Source organism: Acartia tonsa, chromosome 7 (assembly GCF_053477335.1).
Source record: "Acartia tonsa isolate MP-2025a chromosome 7, ASM5347733v1, whole genome shotgun sequence".
NCBI classification, from domain to species: Eukaryota; Metazoa; Arthropoda; class Copepoda; order Calanoida; family Acartiidae; genus Acartia; species Acartia tonsa.
The window spans coordinates 52,516,131-52,532,643 of NC_137266.1; the positions used below are offsets into that span (position 1 = coordinate 52,516,131).

The window sequence follows — 16,513 nt, forward strand, 5'->3', positions numbered from 1 at the left end:
GCAGCTTTGTCTTGACTGCATGGAGCAGTGCAGCCATGGCTGCCGAGCCTTGTTTATAAGTATTTAATTTTTTTTATAAAGCTATGGAATAAAACTTCCAGCAAATAAAAATCAATAGAAGCAAATTTTATTTCACCTAATATTAAATATTTTTGTAATTCACTTCACAGCAGAAAATGTAAATGACCTTAATCAACTTAATTATGATAATATCGAAGTTTGGTGTTTTTGCAATCAACTGTGAATAAAATAGCTTACTGTCAACCGTAAGCCTCATAGAAATCAACCTTTTACAATTTTAAACAGGAGCTGGAAGTCTTAACCTGACCCATATATGGCAATTCCTCTTTTTAAACAAATTCAAAGCAGGTTTGAATTTGAGGTTGACGCACGACTGCCGAGTCCTGTTTATATCCAAGTACAAATATTGTGCTTATTTTATCATATATCATTTTATTATAGTATACTTTATATTGGAAAATAAATCTACTCCTACAACTAAATAAACTGAATTGAAATTTAATGTCTCTTAGAGCATTACAGACAAACCAGGGGACCAAGTGAGTTACATAGTAGATACTTTTTGGTTATCAGAATTTTCACAAAAAAATAAGAAATCTCTCTTTTTAGAAACTAAGATCAATTTTTTTTCTATTAAAAATTAATCTTCTGCTCATTAAGTTTAAGCTCTCTACAAGAGTTCATATTTGTTTGTTGAATTCAGAGCATCGCTTTTATGGATGTTGTCATCCTTGTTTTGAATAACTTATTCCTCTAAATAACATATTATTACAATATTTACATCCAAAAATATTCTAATCATGAAATTCAAAATATTTTTAAATATTCTTTTGAAAATATTTTGAAGCAAGAAGTTATGAATATTTTTCTAAAGGTGTGCATATACTTCCACAATTGGTGGAAATGTTTGGACACTCAAGGTTTTTATAACTTAATTAATATGAATCACTTTATTATCAGAACTGCATATTATTAAAACAGCACAAAATACACCTTCACCTTAGTCTCATTGAACACCAGGGATCTTAAAGGATACGATACTGGATGGTAAATCAATTACTCCTTCTGTTTATTAAAGCTAGTGGTTGAAGAGTTTGGACACTGAAGTAATTGTACAACCAAATAAATAAAAATATAATGATAACAAAAGTACCCAATAGTTTTAAGCAGAGGTTTAATTAAAACTTTGGGTACCAGTAAATGACACCTTCTTCCCTGTCATGTGATATTATGTCTTTTTTTTGCAAATACAAAACATATGGACATATGGATGATATGTGCAAGTGATTGCCCACCTTTTTTCTTAGAAAATCTATTATTTTTAGCGTATTTCTTCGTAATAATGCACTTTAAAAGGAAAAATTTTGTTCTAAAGTTACATAAGCATACTTTCTCATTCGTTGGCGAAAGTTTTGGAGACTTTATTGGTTGGTACAAACTAACAGTGTCCAAACTACAGAATTATAATCTACAGAAGGAAAAATATTCTTTATCATCATTAGGGATGAACAGAGGCTTACACACGGCTTACGCACGGCTGCCGAGCCCTGTTTTTTTCTTTTTTTAAGCGAACAGACATGTACATCTAATTACTTATTATAGTAGAATTATGTAAAAATGCATAAATAGAAAGAAAAAAATTTTGTTATTAGAAAAGTAAAAATGTCTCAGCACTGTTACTTCATTGTTACTATTATGTTAGGTAAGTTTATCTATCTATCTATCCATCTATCTATCTATCTATCTATCTATCTATCTATCTATCAATCTATCTATCTATCTATCTATCTATCTATCTATCTATCTATCTATCTATCTATCTATCTATCTATCAATCTATCTATCTATCTATCTATCTATCTATCTATCTATCTATCTATCTATCTATCTATCTATCTATCTATCTATCTATCTATCTATCTATCTATCAATCTATCTATCTATCTATCTATCTATCTATCTATCTATCTATCTATCTATCTATCTATCTATCAATCTATCTATCTATCTATTAATCTATCTATCTATCTATCTATCTATCTATCTATCTATCTATCTATCTATCTATATATCTATCTATCTATCTATCTATCTATCTATCTATCTATCTATCTATCTATCTATCTATCTATCTATCTATCTATCTATCTATCTATCTATCTATCTATCTATCTATCTATCTATCTATCTATCTATCTATCTATCTATCTATCTATCTATCTATCTATCTATCTATCTATCTATCTATCTATCTATCTATCTATCTATCTATCTATCTATCTATCTATCTATCTATCTATCTATCTATCTATCTATCTATCTATCTATCTATCTATCTATCTATCTATCTATCTATCTATCTATCTATCTATCCTATCTATCTATCTATCTATCTATATCTATCTATCTACCTCCCCACTCTACTATTACATGAATGTAATACCTACTTGAAAGATAAAATATTTCTACTTAGCATTAAATTGAACATGAGAGCTTAAAAGTGTTTTAAAATTTAAATTTCTCCCATGAAGGGATAAGTGTTATCACACAAACTATCACACCCCCCCTCCTCCCCCAAAATCTTATCATTGATGAAACCAATTTTATTTAGGTAGGGGGAGTTTTTTGTTTGTTTGTTTAATTATTTCCATATTTGTAGTTTGAGTATATTGTAAGAAAAGATTACTTTATCTTCAGTTTCAAATCCCTGTACCCCGAAATTATATTTCTCTTTATATATGTATTTGCTTTTTTACTGTATTTCATTTTATTATTCTTTTTAGTTTTACTGGTTGGACCTATGACAGGTGCGGGTAAAGCCTCAAAGCCGGCGCCAGCGAATTCTGCTGGCCTACAGAAGGCTCCAGGTAATTAGACATAGTATTATAGACAGCTTTCCGCTGATATTAAAATGAAAAATATAAGATTAAAAGCATATTTTTTAGCAGAAGGCATTTTAATATTTGTTGAGAATGTCTGTAATAGGATGCTATTCATTATTTTTCAGTATGGCTATGAACCGGTTCTAATCCAGCGGATATTAATCGGTTTCAAAGATAGAGTTACAGATAGATAGACAAGTTAGATGCATAGCTATTAGCTAATTTGATACACAAACAGATAGAACAAGATAGTTAGATAAATAGACAGATTGATAGATAGACTTATATATAGACAGATAGATTTACCGACAGATAGATAAACAGATAGATAGACAAACAGTGGACAGATAAACTGATAATTAGATAAACAAACAAAGAATCAAACATACAGACGAACAGACGGACATACATAAAAGCAAAGATTATTTAGATAACAAATTTCCTTTCCGCAGGTATCCAAGAGAAGAACTGTACCGCGGATACTACTAGCGGCCAGAGTGGGCCTGGCTGCGGACAGACTTGTAACCCTGGATTCTCCTGGCAGTACGGAAAGTGTGTCAGAGGTAGGCCCGTCTGTCTGATATTTTTATTTGATAACATTTATCCATGTCCAAGCAATTTGTTGGAATTGATATTTAACATTTTATCAAAACTTTGATAACAAAATGATCAATTTCTAGGGAAACTTATAATTTTGCGAGTGCATTTAAAATATGAAAACTGCACATAAAGCTAAGAGGTGCTACTCCGTGTACCTTAAAGCTTTTTATTGGTCAGGTTTTAAGCCCTTTTTCTAACATTCCTATATAATTCCATTGACATGTAATTTTTATTGTTTATGCCGACTATGTCATTAGATAAAAGAGGTCATAGATTACCTATTATCGAAATTATGATATATTAGTAACATTATGAGAACATACTTTTGTTGATTTAATATCAAAAAGGGCAGGTTTTCATAAAGCTTCTCTTGAGAGGGTGGTGGTACTCTTATTCAAAATAGTCATAAACCCTTCCCAAGATCTATGAGAAAGGTCATGCATGCAAATAAGAATCATATCGGTTCAGAGGTTTGTGAGACAGACAAACAAACAAATATCTTGTAACTTTTATAAAGATAACATGTTTCATGTCAAAATTATGAAATTTGATCTTTTTATCATATCATATTATAATTTGATATATCTTTTTATTATATATATATATATATTATCTTTTTTTAGTAGCGAAGCTACTTTGTAACTAACTCTATTTATCTGTCCGTCCGTCCGTTTGTCATTTTATTAGCCCATCTGTCGGTTTGTCTATCTGTATGTTGTATAGTCTATGCCATATTTTGCGATTTAATGACACTTTCTGCCAATTTGTTTTTCTTACTTACAGTTGATAGAACTCTATATTTGATATACTTAAAAATATGATTTTACTACTTTTTATTTTATCAATAAGCTTTTATATTCGGACGTAAACGATTCTTTTTATCAAAAGCGAAACTTTTCTATGATTAGGTTCGGTCCGTGCGTAATTGTCTTTTTGTTAATTTGGACATGTTAGAATCATCCTATCGATTTCAAACATTGCATGATATGTCCTTTTCCTGCTCTGAATTTATGCAATTTTGAAACAAATTCATGTACATTTTTGTTTAGACTTACAAATTAATGTTCTGCTTATTATTTTCTACTAGATTTATTGTTCGTTTGTCCTTCCTTCTTATTTTAAAGCCGTGCATTTATGTATGAGTTGTCATCCTTGTTTTTTCTTAATTTATTGAATAAATTACATCATAGACTTTTATGAAAAAAAATATATGTAAAAAAACATAATTATACAATTAATCTAATAGTAGCTAGGGATCTTAAGGGATAAGACAATGGAATATTAATTGATATAAATTCAAAATTTACATATAGAAAAATGCTGTTTCTTTAGATTATATTATTATCTGAAAAGTTTGGACTCTACTATTTTTGAATTAGCCAATCAAAATTCAATCATAGTTTTTTTTCCACGATTAAGAAAACGTGGTTAAAAAACTTTGAATTTCAGTGTAGATAAATCACAAAATATGACATATACTCATAGAGGAGGGCAGGGGGAGAATTGGTATGTAAATTATACTGGTCACCAAAGTTACATTAACACTAACCCCATTCGGTGGCTTAAAACCTTTTTTGGGACTTTTTATCAAATCTAGATTGGGTTGTACAAGTATTCAATGATTTTAATCTACTGAGGGGAAAATTTTGTTTATCGTGATCTGAGGTGTATACATCAGTTTTATTGTTCATTGTCTTATCCCTTAAGATCCCACCATTTTCTAAATATTTATAACTGCCAATAACAAGGCTATACAATACACGTAAGGACGTACATACATACGCTAATTATAGAGTAGTTGTGTTACGCTAACGTATCAAACGCAGGGATCTAAAGGGATAAGACAATGGTCTATAAATTGATGTACATCTTTAATGATTAGACAAAAAAATACCCCTTCTGTAGATTATAATTAGTGGTAAAACGTTTGGACACGTAATCTAATGAACCAACCAATCAAAATTCAATAATATTCCCTAAAGTTGTTAAGCTAACGAATAAGAAAATGTTGCTATAAAACTTTGGAGACTAATGTAATAAACATCCCAATGTCCCCTCCCTCCCAGTAACTTACGTCTATTCATTATGTTTTAATCTTGTAATGTTTTTCCAATAATTACTTTTTACCTAATTTTTAGTAGCGCAGCTACTATATAACTGGGGTATAATGTACTGTACGTACGTCAATAAGTTCTCGCTAACAGCTGATCTGATTTAAGGAAGTTCCACATATCTATTATACCGGGATAGTTTTAGTCTATTTTATATCTAAACCAAAGGTAGTTTTTAGGACCCCTTCTTCAAATACAAAACTACAGTGGTGAAAAATTAGCTTAAAATCATCCAAAGAGAGTAATTTAGAAATTAAATAGCCTAAAACTATCGAATGACCTAGGTGAGGCTACCCTAAATTTTATAACTCAGTTTTGTGATCAGCGATATCTTTAAGGACAAACAAAAATCCTTCCTATTTTGTATGATACTAGCGGCAATGAGGAATTTTGTTTCTAGAGGTGATTAACGGTTGTCGAACACATTCTAAAATAGTTATAAACCTTCCCAGGACCTATAAGAAGCTAAATTGTAAAGGAGAACCATATCGGTTCAGTATTCAGTCGTACAGACAGAGAGACACGCATCCTGTTACTTTTTATAAATTTTGTTTGACTGTTTTGAGTTTGGTTTTCCTTGCTTTTTGTTTCAATAATTATAAAAGATCTTTTTGTTTTAAGGAAAATTATGTTTTCGTCCTGTTTTTTATAAGGAAATTATTTTACAAGACGTTAAGGTTATTTTCCTTTTGCCTCACCACTGCGGGGGGCACTAACGCTTCGGGTCCTATAACTGCGGTGATTTAACCCTGTTGGGCTACCCTGTAATCAATATTACGTAACCTAACTTGGCCTTAAGTAAATTACAATCACACAAAAATCTCCCCATCACTTATTTTTAATATATTTCAAAATAATAAGCTTCTTATGCTCTTATGGGGGGGGGGGGGTTAAACGTTAATGGGTGTAGGTAACCTCCAATAAAATTATTATAAACCTTGACCTATATGAAGATTCTCTGTAAAATAGAACCATTTGATTCAACAGTTAGCGAGATCCTTTGATGCACACACACACACACACATCAGATAAAGAGACAGACATCTTGTTACTTTCTTATAAGCATAAAACCGTTGAAAATAATAAAATAAAACGAATCATCCTTGTTATTTTTTAGCTTCCTTTCTGAACGAACGGTGTCAGACAGACTCAAATTGCGAGCCACAGTACTAGACATCAGTGTAAATTGAACTATATCGGTTCAGCGGTTCGGATATATGCACACAAACACAAACACAGGCAAATATAAAGACAGAAAGACATCCTGTAACTTTAAAATATTGTTAAACCATTGAAAATAATAATCCTTGTTTTTTTCAGCTTCCTTTCTGAACGAACGGTGTCAGACAGACTCAAATTGCGCGGCCAGAGTTTTTGGCAGCGAGTGTCATATTATACTCAAAATTTGCATCTGTAAACCTGGCTACAAGAAGATAGGTAATTCAGATAGTTAGATAGGGATAGGTAGATGAATAGATAGGTAGGTAGTTAGATGAATAGATAGATAGATAGATTAATTTAAAATAGGCAGATATATAGATAGGTAGGTAGATTTATCTATCGGAAATTATGAAATTTTTCCATTTTCTATTAGGAAATTATCAATTACATAGAAAATTAAAAATAATTACGGATTAATTTCCTTATCATTAACTTTAAAACAAAGAAAATTTTATCAAAATCTAAATCACAATCTAACTTAATCCTTATAATAAAGTAACAGGATGTATGTTTATCTCGCTAACCGCTGAACCAATATGATTCTCCTTTACAGGTATCACCACCCTCCCAAGAAAAATCACAAAATAATCACAATTTTTTTTACCTATAGAGACTTTAACGCAACATAGCAAGTTATCCTAGAGACTTGAAAGCAAAATACATATGTATCGTATTATTTAAAAAAAAACATTTAAAGTGCCACTAGAAGCCTCTAGGGGCGTAGCCGCTAGTATAATATAATACAGGATTAAAAACCATTGGTTGAATAGTTTGTATACTGTATAGGTACTGTTTGAACCAAAAAATTAAAATTTAATAATAGTAACCATAGGTTTTAGCCAGCAATTGAAAGGGTGGGTTAAAAAACTTTGGATACCAATGTCCCCTCCCTCCTTGATTATATAAAAAAAACTAACTACTACAAAAAATTTTAATTAAGAAGCTTTGATAAAATTAATTGTTTTAAAGTTTATTTTTTTGTATTGTTTTAGTAAACGTTGATGGAACCCTTAACTGTGAAGGTAATAAATTTATTTTTTATTAGTAGCGCAGCTACTCTATAACTACAGGGTGTTTTTTTTAATAAGACAAAAATATTAATTAATTTAACCCACTTGCCTTTGACAGAAATGATCTATATCTTAATTTCTTCATTGGGTTGGGGAGTTTTGTATAAGAAAAAAAAAACTTAGCGATTTTCAACAAATTATGCCTTAAAAACCGGTTTTTCCAAAGTACCTATTTTTGGAAGATTTTTGGATCATGACAAATTTAAAGGGTGTGCAAAAATACATACATTTTTAAAATTTAAATTGCGCAGCTTGTGTTTATAGTAGAAAAATGTAATGCACACTGTTAGAATCGTCATAAACTCAGGTTGTTAGATATTAAAGAACTATTCCTGTGCTACGCATAGTTCAGGAGCTACGTGGTAAAATATTCCAACTGACTTAAAACTTTTCAACCTTTCTCACATTTTCCAACGTAGCTTCTATACTACAAATAGCATAAGTATGAAACATATATTTTCAAAAACTAGAGTATATGACGATTCTAATGGTATGCATAGCATTTTTCTACTATTAACACAAGCTGCGCAATTTGAATTTTAAAAATGTATGCATTTTTGCACACCTTTTAAATTTGTCATGATCCAAAAATCTTCCAAAAATAGGTACTTTGGAAAAACCAATTTTTAAGGCATAATTTGTTGAAAATCGCTTAGTATTTTTTTCTTATACAAAACACTCCCCAACCCAATGAAGAAATTAATATATAGGTCATTAACTTCTGTCAATGGCAAGTGGGTTAAATTAAGTAATATTTTTGTCTTATTAAAAAAAAAACACCCTGTAGTTGTTTGTACGTCATAACGTCAGTACGTCCTTGACAGTTATGTTTGTATTATTTGTATTTACTCTATATAACTATAAAACTATCCAAGATGAGGCTTTTTTAAAAAAAATGGCCTAAAACTGTTATTTCCATAATCGTTCGTTTCAACAAACAAAAAATTACTGCTCCAAAAAAATTTGAAGTAATAGTAAAAAATGGCCTAAATCCAACCCAAGACTGACATATTATTCCCCTAAAAGCTATAGGCTATCATTAAATTGAGTGTCCAAACATTTCATCCACTAATTGTAATCTGCAGAAGGGGTAATTTTGGGGATGTACATCAATTAATCTGCCATTGTCTTATCCCTTTAGATTACCTGCCTTATTGTACCTTTTGATTTTCATAATGTTAAAATATTTTCTAATATTGGAAAAAACATAATTGTATTTTTTGTTACACAGTAGTTTTTTTGTACCTTTTTACAATTATAAAATATAACAAATAAATAGATAGATAGATAGAAAGGCAAAAGATAGATGGATAGACAGATGGACCAACAAATTAATTAGTTAATGATAGACAAACATGGAAGGATAGATATACATAAAGACACACGGATAGATAAAAAGATATCTAGAAATGTAGATAGAAAGATAAAACAGACAGTCGGACAGAAAGAAAGATAGAGAGATAAACATAAAGAAAGGTAGAAAGTGGGAAAGATAGGAATAAAAATAGACAAATATCTATCTTACAGAAAAAAAGGTAGAAAGACATATGTATTAAGAGAGATGGACAATGAGACATACAGAGAGACAGACATGCAGACATAAATAAATAGATAGAAAGATAGACAGACAGTGAAACATACAGAAAGATAGATAGAAAGAAAGAATATAGACAAAAACATAGATAAACAGACAGAGGGATATACAACAAGAAAGAAAGCCAAAGTGACGTTTTCTTATTCGTTAATTTAACAACCTTAGGGACTTTTATTGAATTTTGTTTGATTGGTTTATTTAGTTGATTGTCAAAACCACTAATTGTAATCCACAGGAGGGGTAATTTTGTTTATCCCCAATGTTTATCGAGATAAATAGAAGTACAGACAGAAAGATAGACAGACAGACAGACACTTTTTCCAAGGTATCTAAAGGGATAAAACAACGGCAGATAAATTGATATACATCCACAATCAAAATACACTAAATTACCCTTTTAGTGATTAACAATTAGAGGTTGAAACGTTTGAACACTCAACTTAATAACATACCAAATCAAAATTCAATAAAAGTCCCCAAAGTTGTTGAGCCACCGGACAAGAAAACGTTATTATATTACTTTGGGGACTAGTTTGATATACAGCCAATTGTCCCCTCCCTCCCTGCTTTACCCTGAATGTTTTCAAATACCTCTGATAGAAAATATCTTACTCGGCACAAAATATTTTAGGAATCATAGAAAACGGTCCATTTCTGTCTTCTTAGAAGAAGCGCAGCTACTCTATAATTAAGAAATGTCCGTCTGTTCGTCTATACCTACCAATTTGTTTTACCTTATTTTAACCAAAACCATATCTTTGTTACAAAGTATAATGTTCTTCTGTCTGTCTGTCTATCCGGATGAAGCTTAAGATCTCGCAAGGGCTTTCCTTTTCAGGGAATATTACTACTGGTTATATGAAGGCTTTAGGCTATTTTCTTTGGATGTTGGGTTGACAAAAATACTACCCCCCCCCAAAAAAAAAAAATTAGGATTTTTTTTATTTAGCAGTTGACTTTGAGAATGTTTTTTTTAGCAAATATTAAGTTTAGGTGTTTAAGTTGGGGTTGAATGCTAGTATTTTTCTATTTTTAAATATTATTGCTGCGCTACTTATAGACTGGACACACTAATTGTCCTTGTTTCCTTACAAAGCAATATTATATACACAGATTGGCAACAGGGATATAAAGGGATAAGACAATGGCCGATAAATTGATGTGCATCCCCATGACTGCTAATCTTAAGCTACAAAAACCTTACACCAAAACCTTAAAACTTTATATAACAAGTAATTTAAATTTTTTTATTGAATTCTTAATTAATTTTTTTCTTTATTTCAGCTATGGCAAACTACGAACGACTTGGAAAGGTGAGTTTATTACTAAAAGCACAGCTACTCTATAACTAGGATATTTGTTTGTCATGTAATCCTTATACTAAAGTAACAGGATGTTTGTCTGTTCGTCTGTTTGTGTATCTGTGTATCAGTGTGTCTGTACCGAAGGATCTCGCTAACTGCTGAACCGATCGGGTTCTCCTTAACAGGGTTGCTTCTCATAGGTCCCGGGAAGGTTTATAACTATTTTCTTGGGGTGGAGGGACACCCCCACCCCCCCCCAAAAAAAAAAAAATTTCAACCCCCCAAAATATTTTTTTGACTTTTTCTTTTAAAATCTAAAATAAGAAATTGGGTTATCAAATTCGACTCCCCCCTTCTCAAGTGCCCCTAGAGGCCTCTAGGGGAGAAACCGCTAGTTATATATAACTGAGCAATCTTAGATCATACCAAAGTAATAGGATGCATGTCCGTTAGATCTCTAAAACGGCTCTGGGCCAATTTTTTAACCTTTCCCAAGAAAATTTTACACAGGCGTTTGTTCGAAGTGGAATTTGGGGCATTCCCTCCCTCTCCAGCGTAAATAATTGACTGCCTTCCCCCCCCAAAAAAAATAAAATTATCCTTTTTTGCTTCTTCCCCTCCCCCATAAGTCGAAAGACAAATTGCCACAAAGATCAATTTGCGAATAAAAAACTATAATATAAATTTGTTAAATAATTTATATATAATATATAAATTTGTTAAATAATTTATATATAATATATAAATTTGTTAAATAATTTATATATAATATATAAATTTGTTAAATAATTTATATATTAGTATTTCAGTATGGCTTCGAAACGTCCGCTGAATTAAAACCTGTTCTCAGCTATAATTTAAAAATCATGCAAATCATTGTATTACAGACAATTTTACACTAATATTAAAATAAAAATCATAAAATTAAAAACAGTTTTGTTAGCTAGTAGCCCCGAGGCGTTTAAATCTTATTTTTTTTTATATTTTACGGAATGTTGCCTATATTACGATGCGATAAATAACTATTCTTGATTTTTAAAAATCATCAATTTTAGGTTGACATGGCCATGATTGGAACATTGATCAGCCTATTCATTATTTTCATCATTGTATGCTTTATCTTCGAGTTTATCGTCAAGTAAGTCATCTTTTGATAGTCAATGAGTGAGTAAGGGAAGATTGGGCTGTTTATTACACTAGTCACAAAAGTTTTATAATGCTTTTTTTCTAATTCGTTAGTCCAAAAACTTTGGGGACTTATTAAATATTGATTGGTTGGTTCATTTAGTTGGGTGCCTAAACTAACTGTTATCTTCAGGGTTACTTTGTGTACAATCATTGGGAATGTGCATCAATTTATCAGCCATTGTCTTATCCATTTAGATCCCTGACGAAATACTCATCTAAACACCTTTTTTGCTGAAGATACATTTTTTCTCAATAAGATCTACTTGTGTTTTTTTTTCAACCTTCACTATTGTTAAAATGACCACTTTTGTAGTTAAATTATTAGTTGAAAAGTTAATACTATTTTGAACCAACCAATCAAAATTTGATAAAAGTAGTGAAGTTTTTAGCCAACGAATAAGATAAAGTGGTTATTAAACTTTTGTATACCTATTTAATTTGAATCTAATGTCCTTCAAGTGGTTTTCTGACGACTTCTCAATAATTTGCAGGATCTAAAGGGATAAGACAATGGCCGATAAATTGATTTACATCCCAAATGTTTATACGCAAAATTACCACTTCTGTAGTTATGTAGATTACAATTAGTGTTTGAAACGTTTGGACACTCAACAAAATGATGCAACCAATAAAATATCAGTAAAAGCCCCCAAGGTTGTTAAGCAGACGAATAAGAAAACATTTTTATAAGACTACAGAGACTAAAACAGCCCAATGTCCCCTCCCTCCATGAGAATTTGTATAAAATTTACTTCAATGAAATAACCCTTTAGATTTTTGATATTTTGTAGTTAAAATTTGCTACTTAAAATTTGATTATTTTTGGTTCTATTCTTTTAATTTCTCTAATTATAACAAGGATGATAACATCCATAAGTAATAAGCACTAAAAAATCTTTTAATGACAAACGGACAAAGTGAGTTATGGAGCTGATGTTTAGTCGTTATAAAAAAAAGAAAGAGACATAATATTTATGTTATTATTTAATAGTGAAAAATCACCAAACCTTTCAAAAAATAATAAATATTTAAATATTTAGTGGCATGACCAAAAGACTGACGGAAAAATTAAATTAGTTACTAGATGTTATTTGATACGGAGTATCTTCACCATAAAACAGCAGATTATCATGAATATCAGCGGAGAAAATCAACTTTCAACAGACGGACAGACAAAAGTAAATTATAGGGGAGCTAAAAACTTGAATATTTTAAGTAGCACGAAAATCAATTCTTGAATGGTTTGGTTAAAACTGCATTGTCCAATCTTTTCAACAAATAATTTTAATCTACAGAAGGGATAATTTTGTGCACCATCAATAAGTGGTACATAAATTTATTGTCCATTGTCTTATCCCTTAAGATCCCTGAACATACTTTACTTATAGAGTAGTTGCACAACTAGAAATATAACATACAACTGTTTGTAAGATCTTTCTTCACAGACAGACATCATGTGTATGTTAGTTTGTCTGTCTGTCTGTAACGCCATGTCATTAAAGAAACTTTACTACTTTAATATATTTTAGGCCAAAACCACAAGAAATAGGAGCCAGCTACATTCACACCGATACACAAGTTTTATCCACTCCGCAGTGTGTCTGTAAAGGTATCTATCTATCTATCTATCTATCTATCTATCTATCTATCTATCTATCTATCTATCTATCTCTCTATCTATCTATCTATCTATCTATCTATCTATCTATCTATCTATCTATCTATCTATATATCTATCTATCTATCTATCTATCTATCTAGGTACTATGGTAAAGCAAGGAGAAAAGCCTAAAGAATATCAAATGGTAACTATATGGGAAAACAACGAATAAATTAAATCATGCAAAATGTGTATAAATAGATAAAATTTTTAAATGTTATTTTTATATCTATAATGTAAGTCTAAATGTAATGTATTATAAAAAAAGTTTTTTCTCCATTAATGTTATGTATATATATTTTCTTAAATGATACATTAGGCCTTTCTCTGTAATCAATTCTGGATCTTTTACCCCCCCCCCCCCCCGAACTTATTTTTTAGAAAATGGAAACTGAAAAGAGTATAGGTGTTAATATTTGTCCAAGGTGGGGGGTAAAGGGGTGTTTATCCCCCTCAAATTTCGACAGCCCTCAATTTATCCTCCTTAAAATTAAAAATTGCATTATATTACCTCCTTCAAACAATTGAAACCCCACTTTTTGACACCCAAAAATAAAAAAATGCATTAGATTAACCCCCTAAAACCTTTCAAACCACTTCTTTTACCACCCCTTAAATAAAAACAGTACATTATATTGCCCCCCTTTAACCTTTGAAACCCATTCTCTTACCCCCCCTGAAAATTTTTATAAATAAATTAGATTACCTCATTCAAACCTTTAAAACCACAAATTTTAGCTCCCTAAAAAATTTTGAAAATATACATATAAGATTACCCCCCTTAAACCTTTGAAACCTCTCAGTTTACCCCCTAAAAATGAAAAGCTTGGACGTCCATGCTCCTAACCCATTTAAATTTCTTCTTATCAAAATTAGAAGGGGGGGGGGGGGGTTGTGTGGCCCACTAGGTACTTCGAGAGACATTGCTAGTACATTGAAAAAGTTTGGATAGTGGAAAAACTTTTTCCTAATAAAATTAGACTCATTATTTATGTTATTGTGGTATCCGCCTAGGATAAATGGCAGACACCAGAGTTCAAATGACTACGGCAGTGTGAACAGACGTGGACACCTATACTATAGAGAAGCTACGCTTCTCTAGCAATCACTAAATAATAAACAGAGTCTATTCAGTTGTTCCTTTATTGAAGGTCTAAGGATTACTAACGTTATATACAACAAACAATAACTACACAGATAGGAATAAATAATCATAAATAAAAGCAATATAATACATATACAATAGTCAGTTTGGGCAATAATGATCCCCCATCCCTGGAAAGGGTGGGGGGAATTAACAATACAGCTTAACCATAATAAGGCTGTCAGAATCAATCATTAATTTTAGGCATAGGGAGGGGGTCGGCAGACCCCTTCCCCAGGACTCGGGGGAGGGCCCTTGGCCCTTCCCCGAACCCCGGTCAGGGTTGCCATAGGCATGGCTCACGGTTGCCGAATACCACAACTCTCCCCTCGGAAGGCTGGGAGGGGGTCTCCCTGCCAGACTTCCGACAGTGGTTGAGGCCTTCGGCCCGCTCCTTAGGGCTAATATATATACAAACGATAATGATTCAATGGAATCCTAGTGGTGATTTTCAGGGCTGATGGGCTCCCAACGTGGGATAGAAGGTAGAGGCTGACTTTTGTTGGACACGTAGCTCGGCGCCAGCAGGTGTCAGGTTGGCGTGGGGCACAGCCGCTGCGGGGCCGGTCAGTAACGGGGCAGTCTGGTTGTTGTTGGCAGCGGCTGGGGCACTGGCTACCAAGTTGACCGTCTGAGCGACAGCCTGGCCTCCCGAGGGGCCGCGGGGCTTTCCAGAGGGTGGTCCAGGCCTGCCTGGGCGGTCATTCCCGCTACCGGCTGATTGCATGGACACCATTTCCTCGGCTGCTTCCCGGCCGATAGGAATGGCATCCCAGTCTACTGAAAAGTCCCGGGACTTGGCATGGGTGAGTCTGGCTCTGGCCAAGGCCTTACGGTACAAGGTTGGATGGTACAGGAACACTTGTGACATTGCATTCATGGCGGCCCGTACACCTCCTTGTACGGCTGCCAGGGAAATGATGGTTAAATCCCCCAGCAGTTTGAGAATCAACAACAGCAAACACAGTATGGCTGCGCCATCTCCCCACTCGTGAATAGCTTGTCTGAACCCAGCCCAGACATCCAGGGCGGCTTCTCCTTCCTCCGCCAGTCGGTCGATATTGTAGGACACGATCCCATGGTCTCCGGTGGCCGAACAGCTACCTTGCTGAACGCATGAGCCATAAGACAGGCCGGTCAGCATGGCGGCTTTATACGCTGGGAATGCTAGCAGCTGCTGCCAGTCGTTCAGCTCAGCCTGCGAATACAAGCCTCCCGAACTAAAGTCATCCAAAGGTTCTGTCAGCAGCTGCTTGGGCGTATCCAGCGGGGGTGGCCTCTTCTTAGGTGCGGGGGTTAGCTCTATCCAGCCTTCCTCCGTGTGCACAGTTAGGGGGTAGGTGGAGGAGCAGGGAATCTTGGTGGCGTGGCCGCTATACACCTTTGTCACGGCGTCTACGAATCCTGTGGGTTCCACTGGTACTTTGTCCCAACATTCATTGCTCTCACGGACAACATATTTGTTGCGTTGGCAGGTAAGCTGGAGCAGTACATCTCCCCTCAGCACAGAGAACGTGCTCCCCTGGACACGCACCGGGTGGGCCGGGTCTAGTTGCTGGAGCTTCCAGCAATTGGCCGCTACTTCTTCTGCCGCTGTGCTTCTCATTCGTGTCTCCAGGGTAAATCCAATGTAACCTGCATGTATCTGGGCCTGCAGGGGGACATCCACATCCCTGGCCGATACTCTGGGCAGCGCTGCTGCGGCCGGGTCAGCTGCC

At 33.5% G+C, this 16,513-nt stretch overlaps 1 protein-coding gene across 1 annotated transcript; it reads left to right on the forward strand.

Annotated features, from left to right (window-relative positions):
- The first annotated feature begins 1,671 nt into the window (after positions 1-1,671).
- LOC145324625 (uncharacterized) lies at positions 1,672-10,851 on the forward strand. Its single transcript, XM_080167207.1, has 6 exons — positions 1,672-1,723; positions 2,805-2,888; positions 3,356-3,466; positions 6,935-7,051; positions 7,828-7,857; positions 10,784-10,851. The coding sequence occupies exons 1-6, from the start codon at positions 1,684-1,686 to the stop codon at positions 10,849-10,851; spliced, it is 450 nt and encodes a 149-aa protein (XP_080023333.1). The 5' UTR covers positions 1,672-1,683.
- Positions 10,852-16,513: the final 5,662 nt, after the last annotated feature.

Coding starts and splice junctions, on each gene's coding strand:
- LOC145324625 (XM_080167207.1), top strand. CDS start 1,684: ATGTCTCAGCACTGTTACTTCATTGTTACTATTATGTTAG. Junction 1,724..2,804: donor CATTGTTACTATTATGTTAG/GTAAGTTTATCT, acceptor TATTCTTTTTAG/TTTTACTGGTTGGACCTATG. Junction 7,858..10,783: donor TGGAACCCTTAACTGTGAAG/GTAATAAATTTA, acceptor TCTTTATTTCAG/CTATGGCAAACTACGAACGA.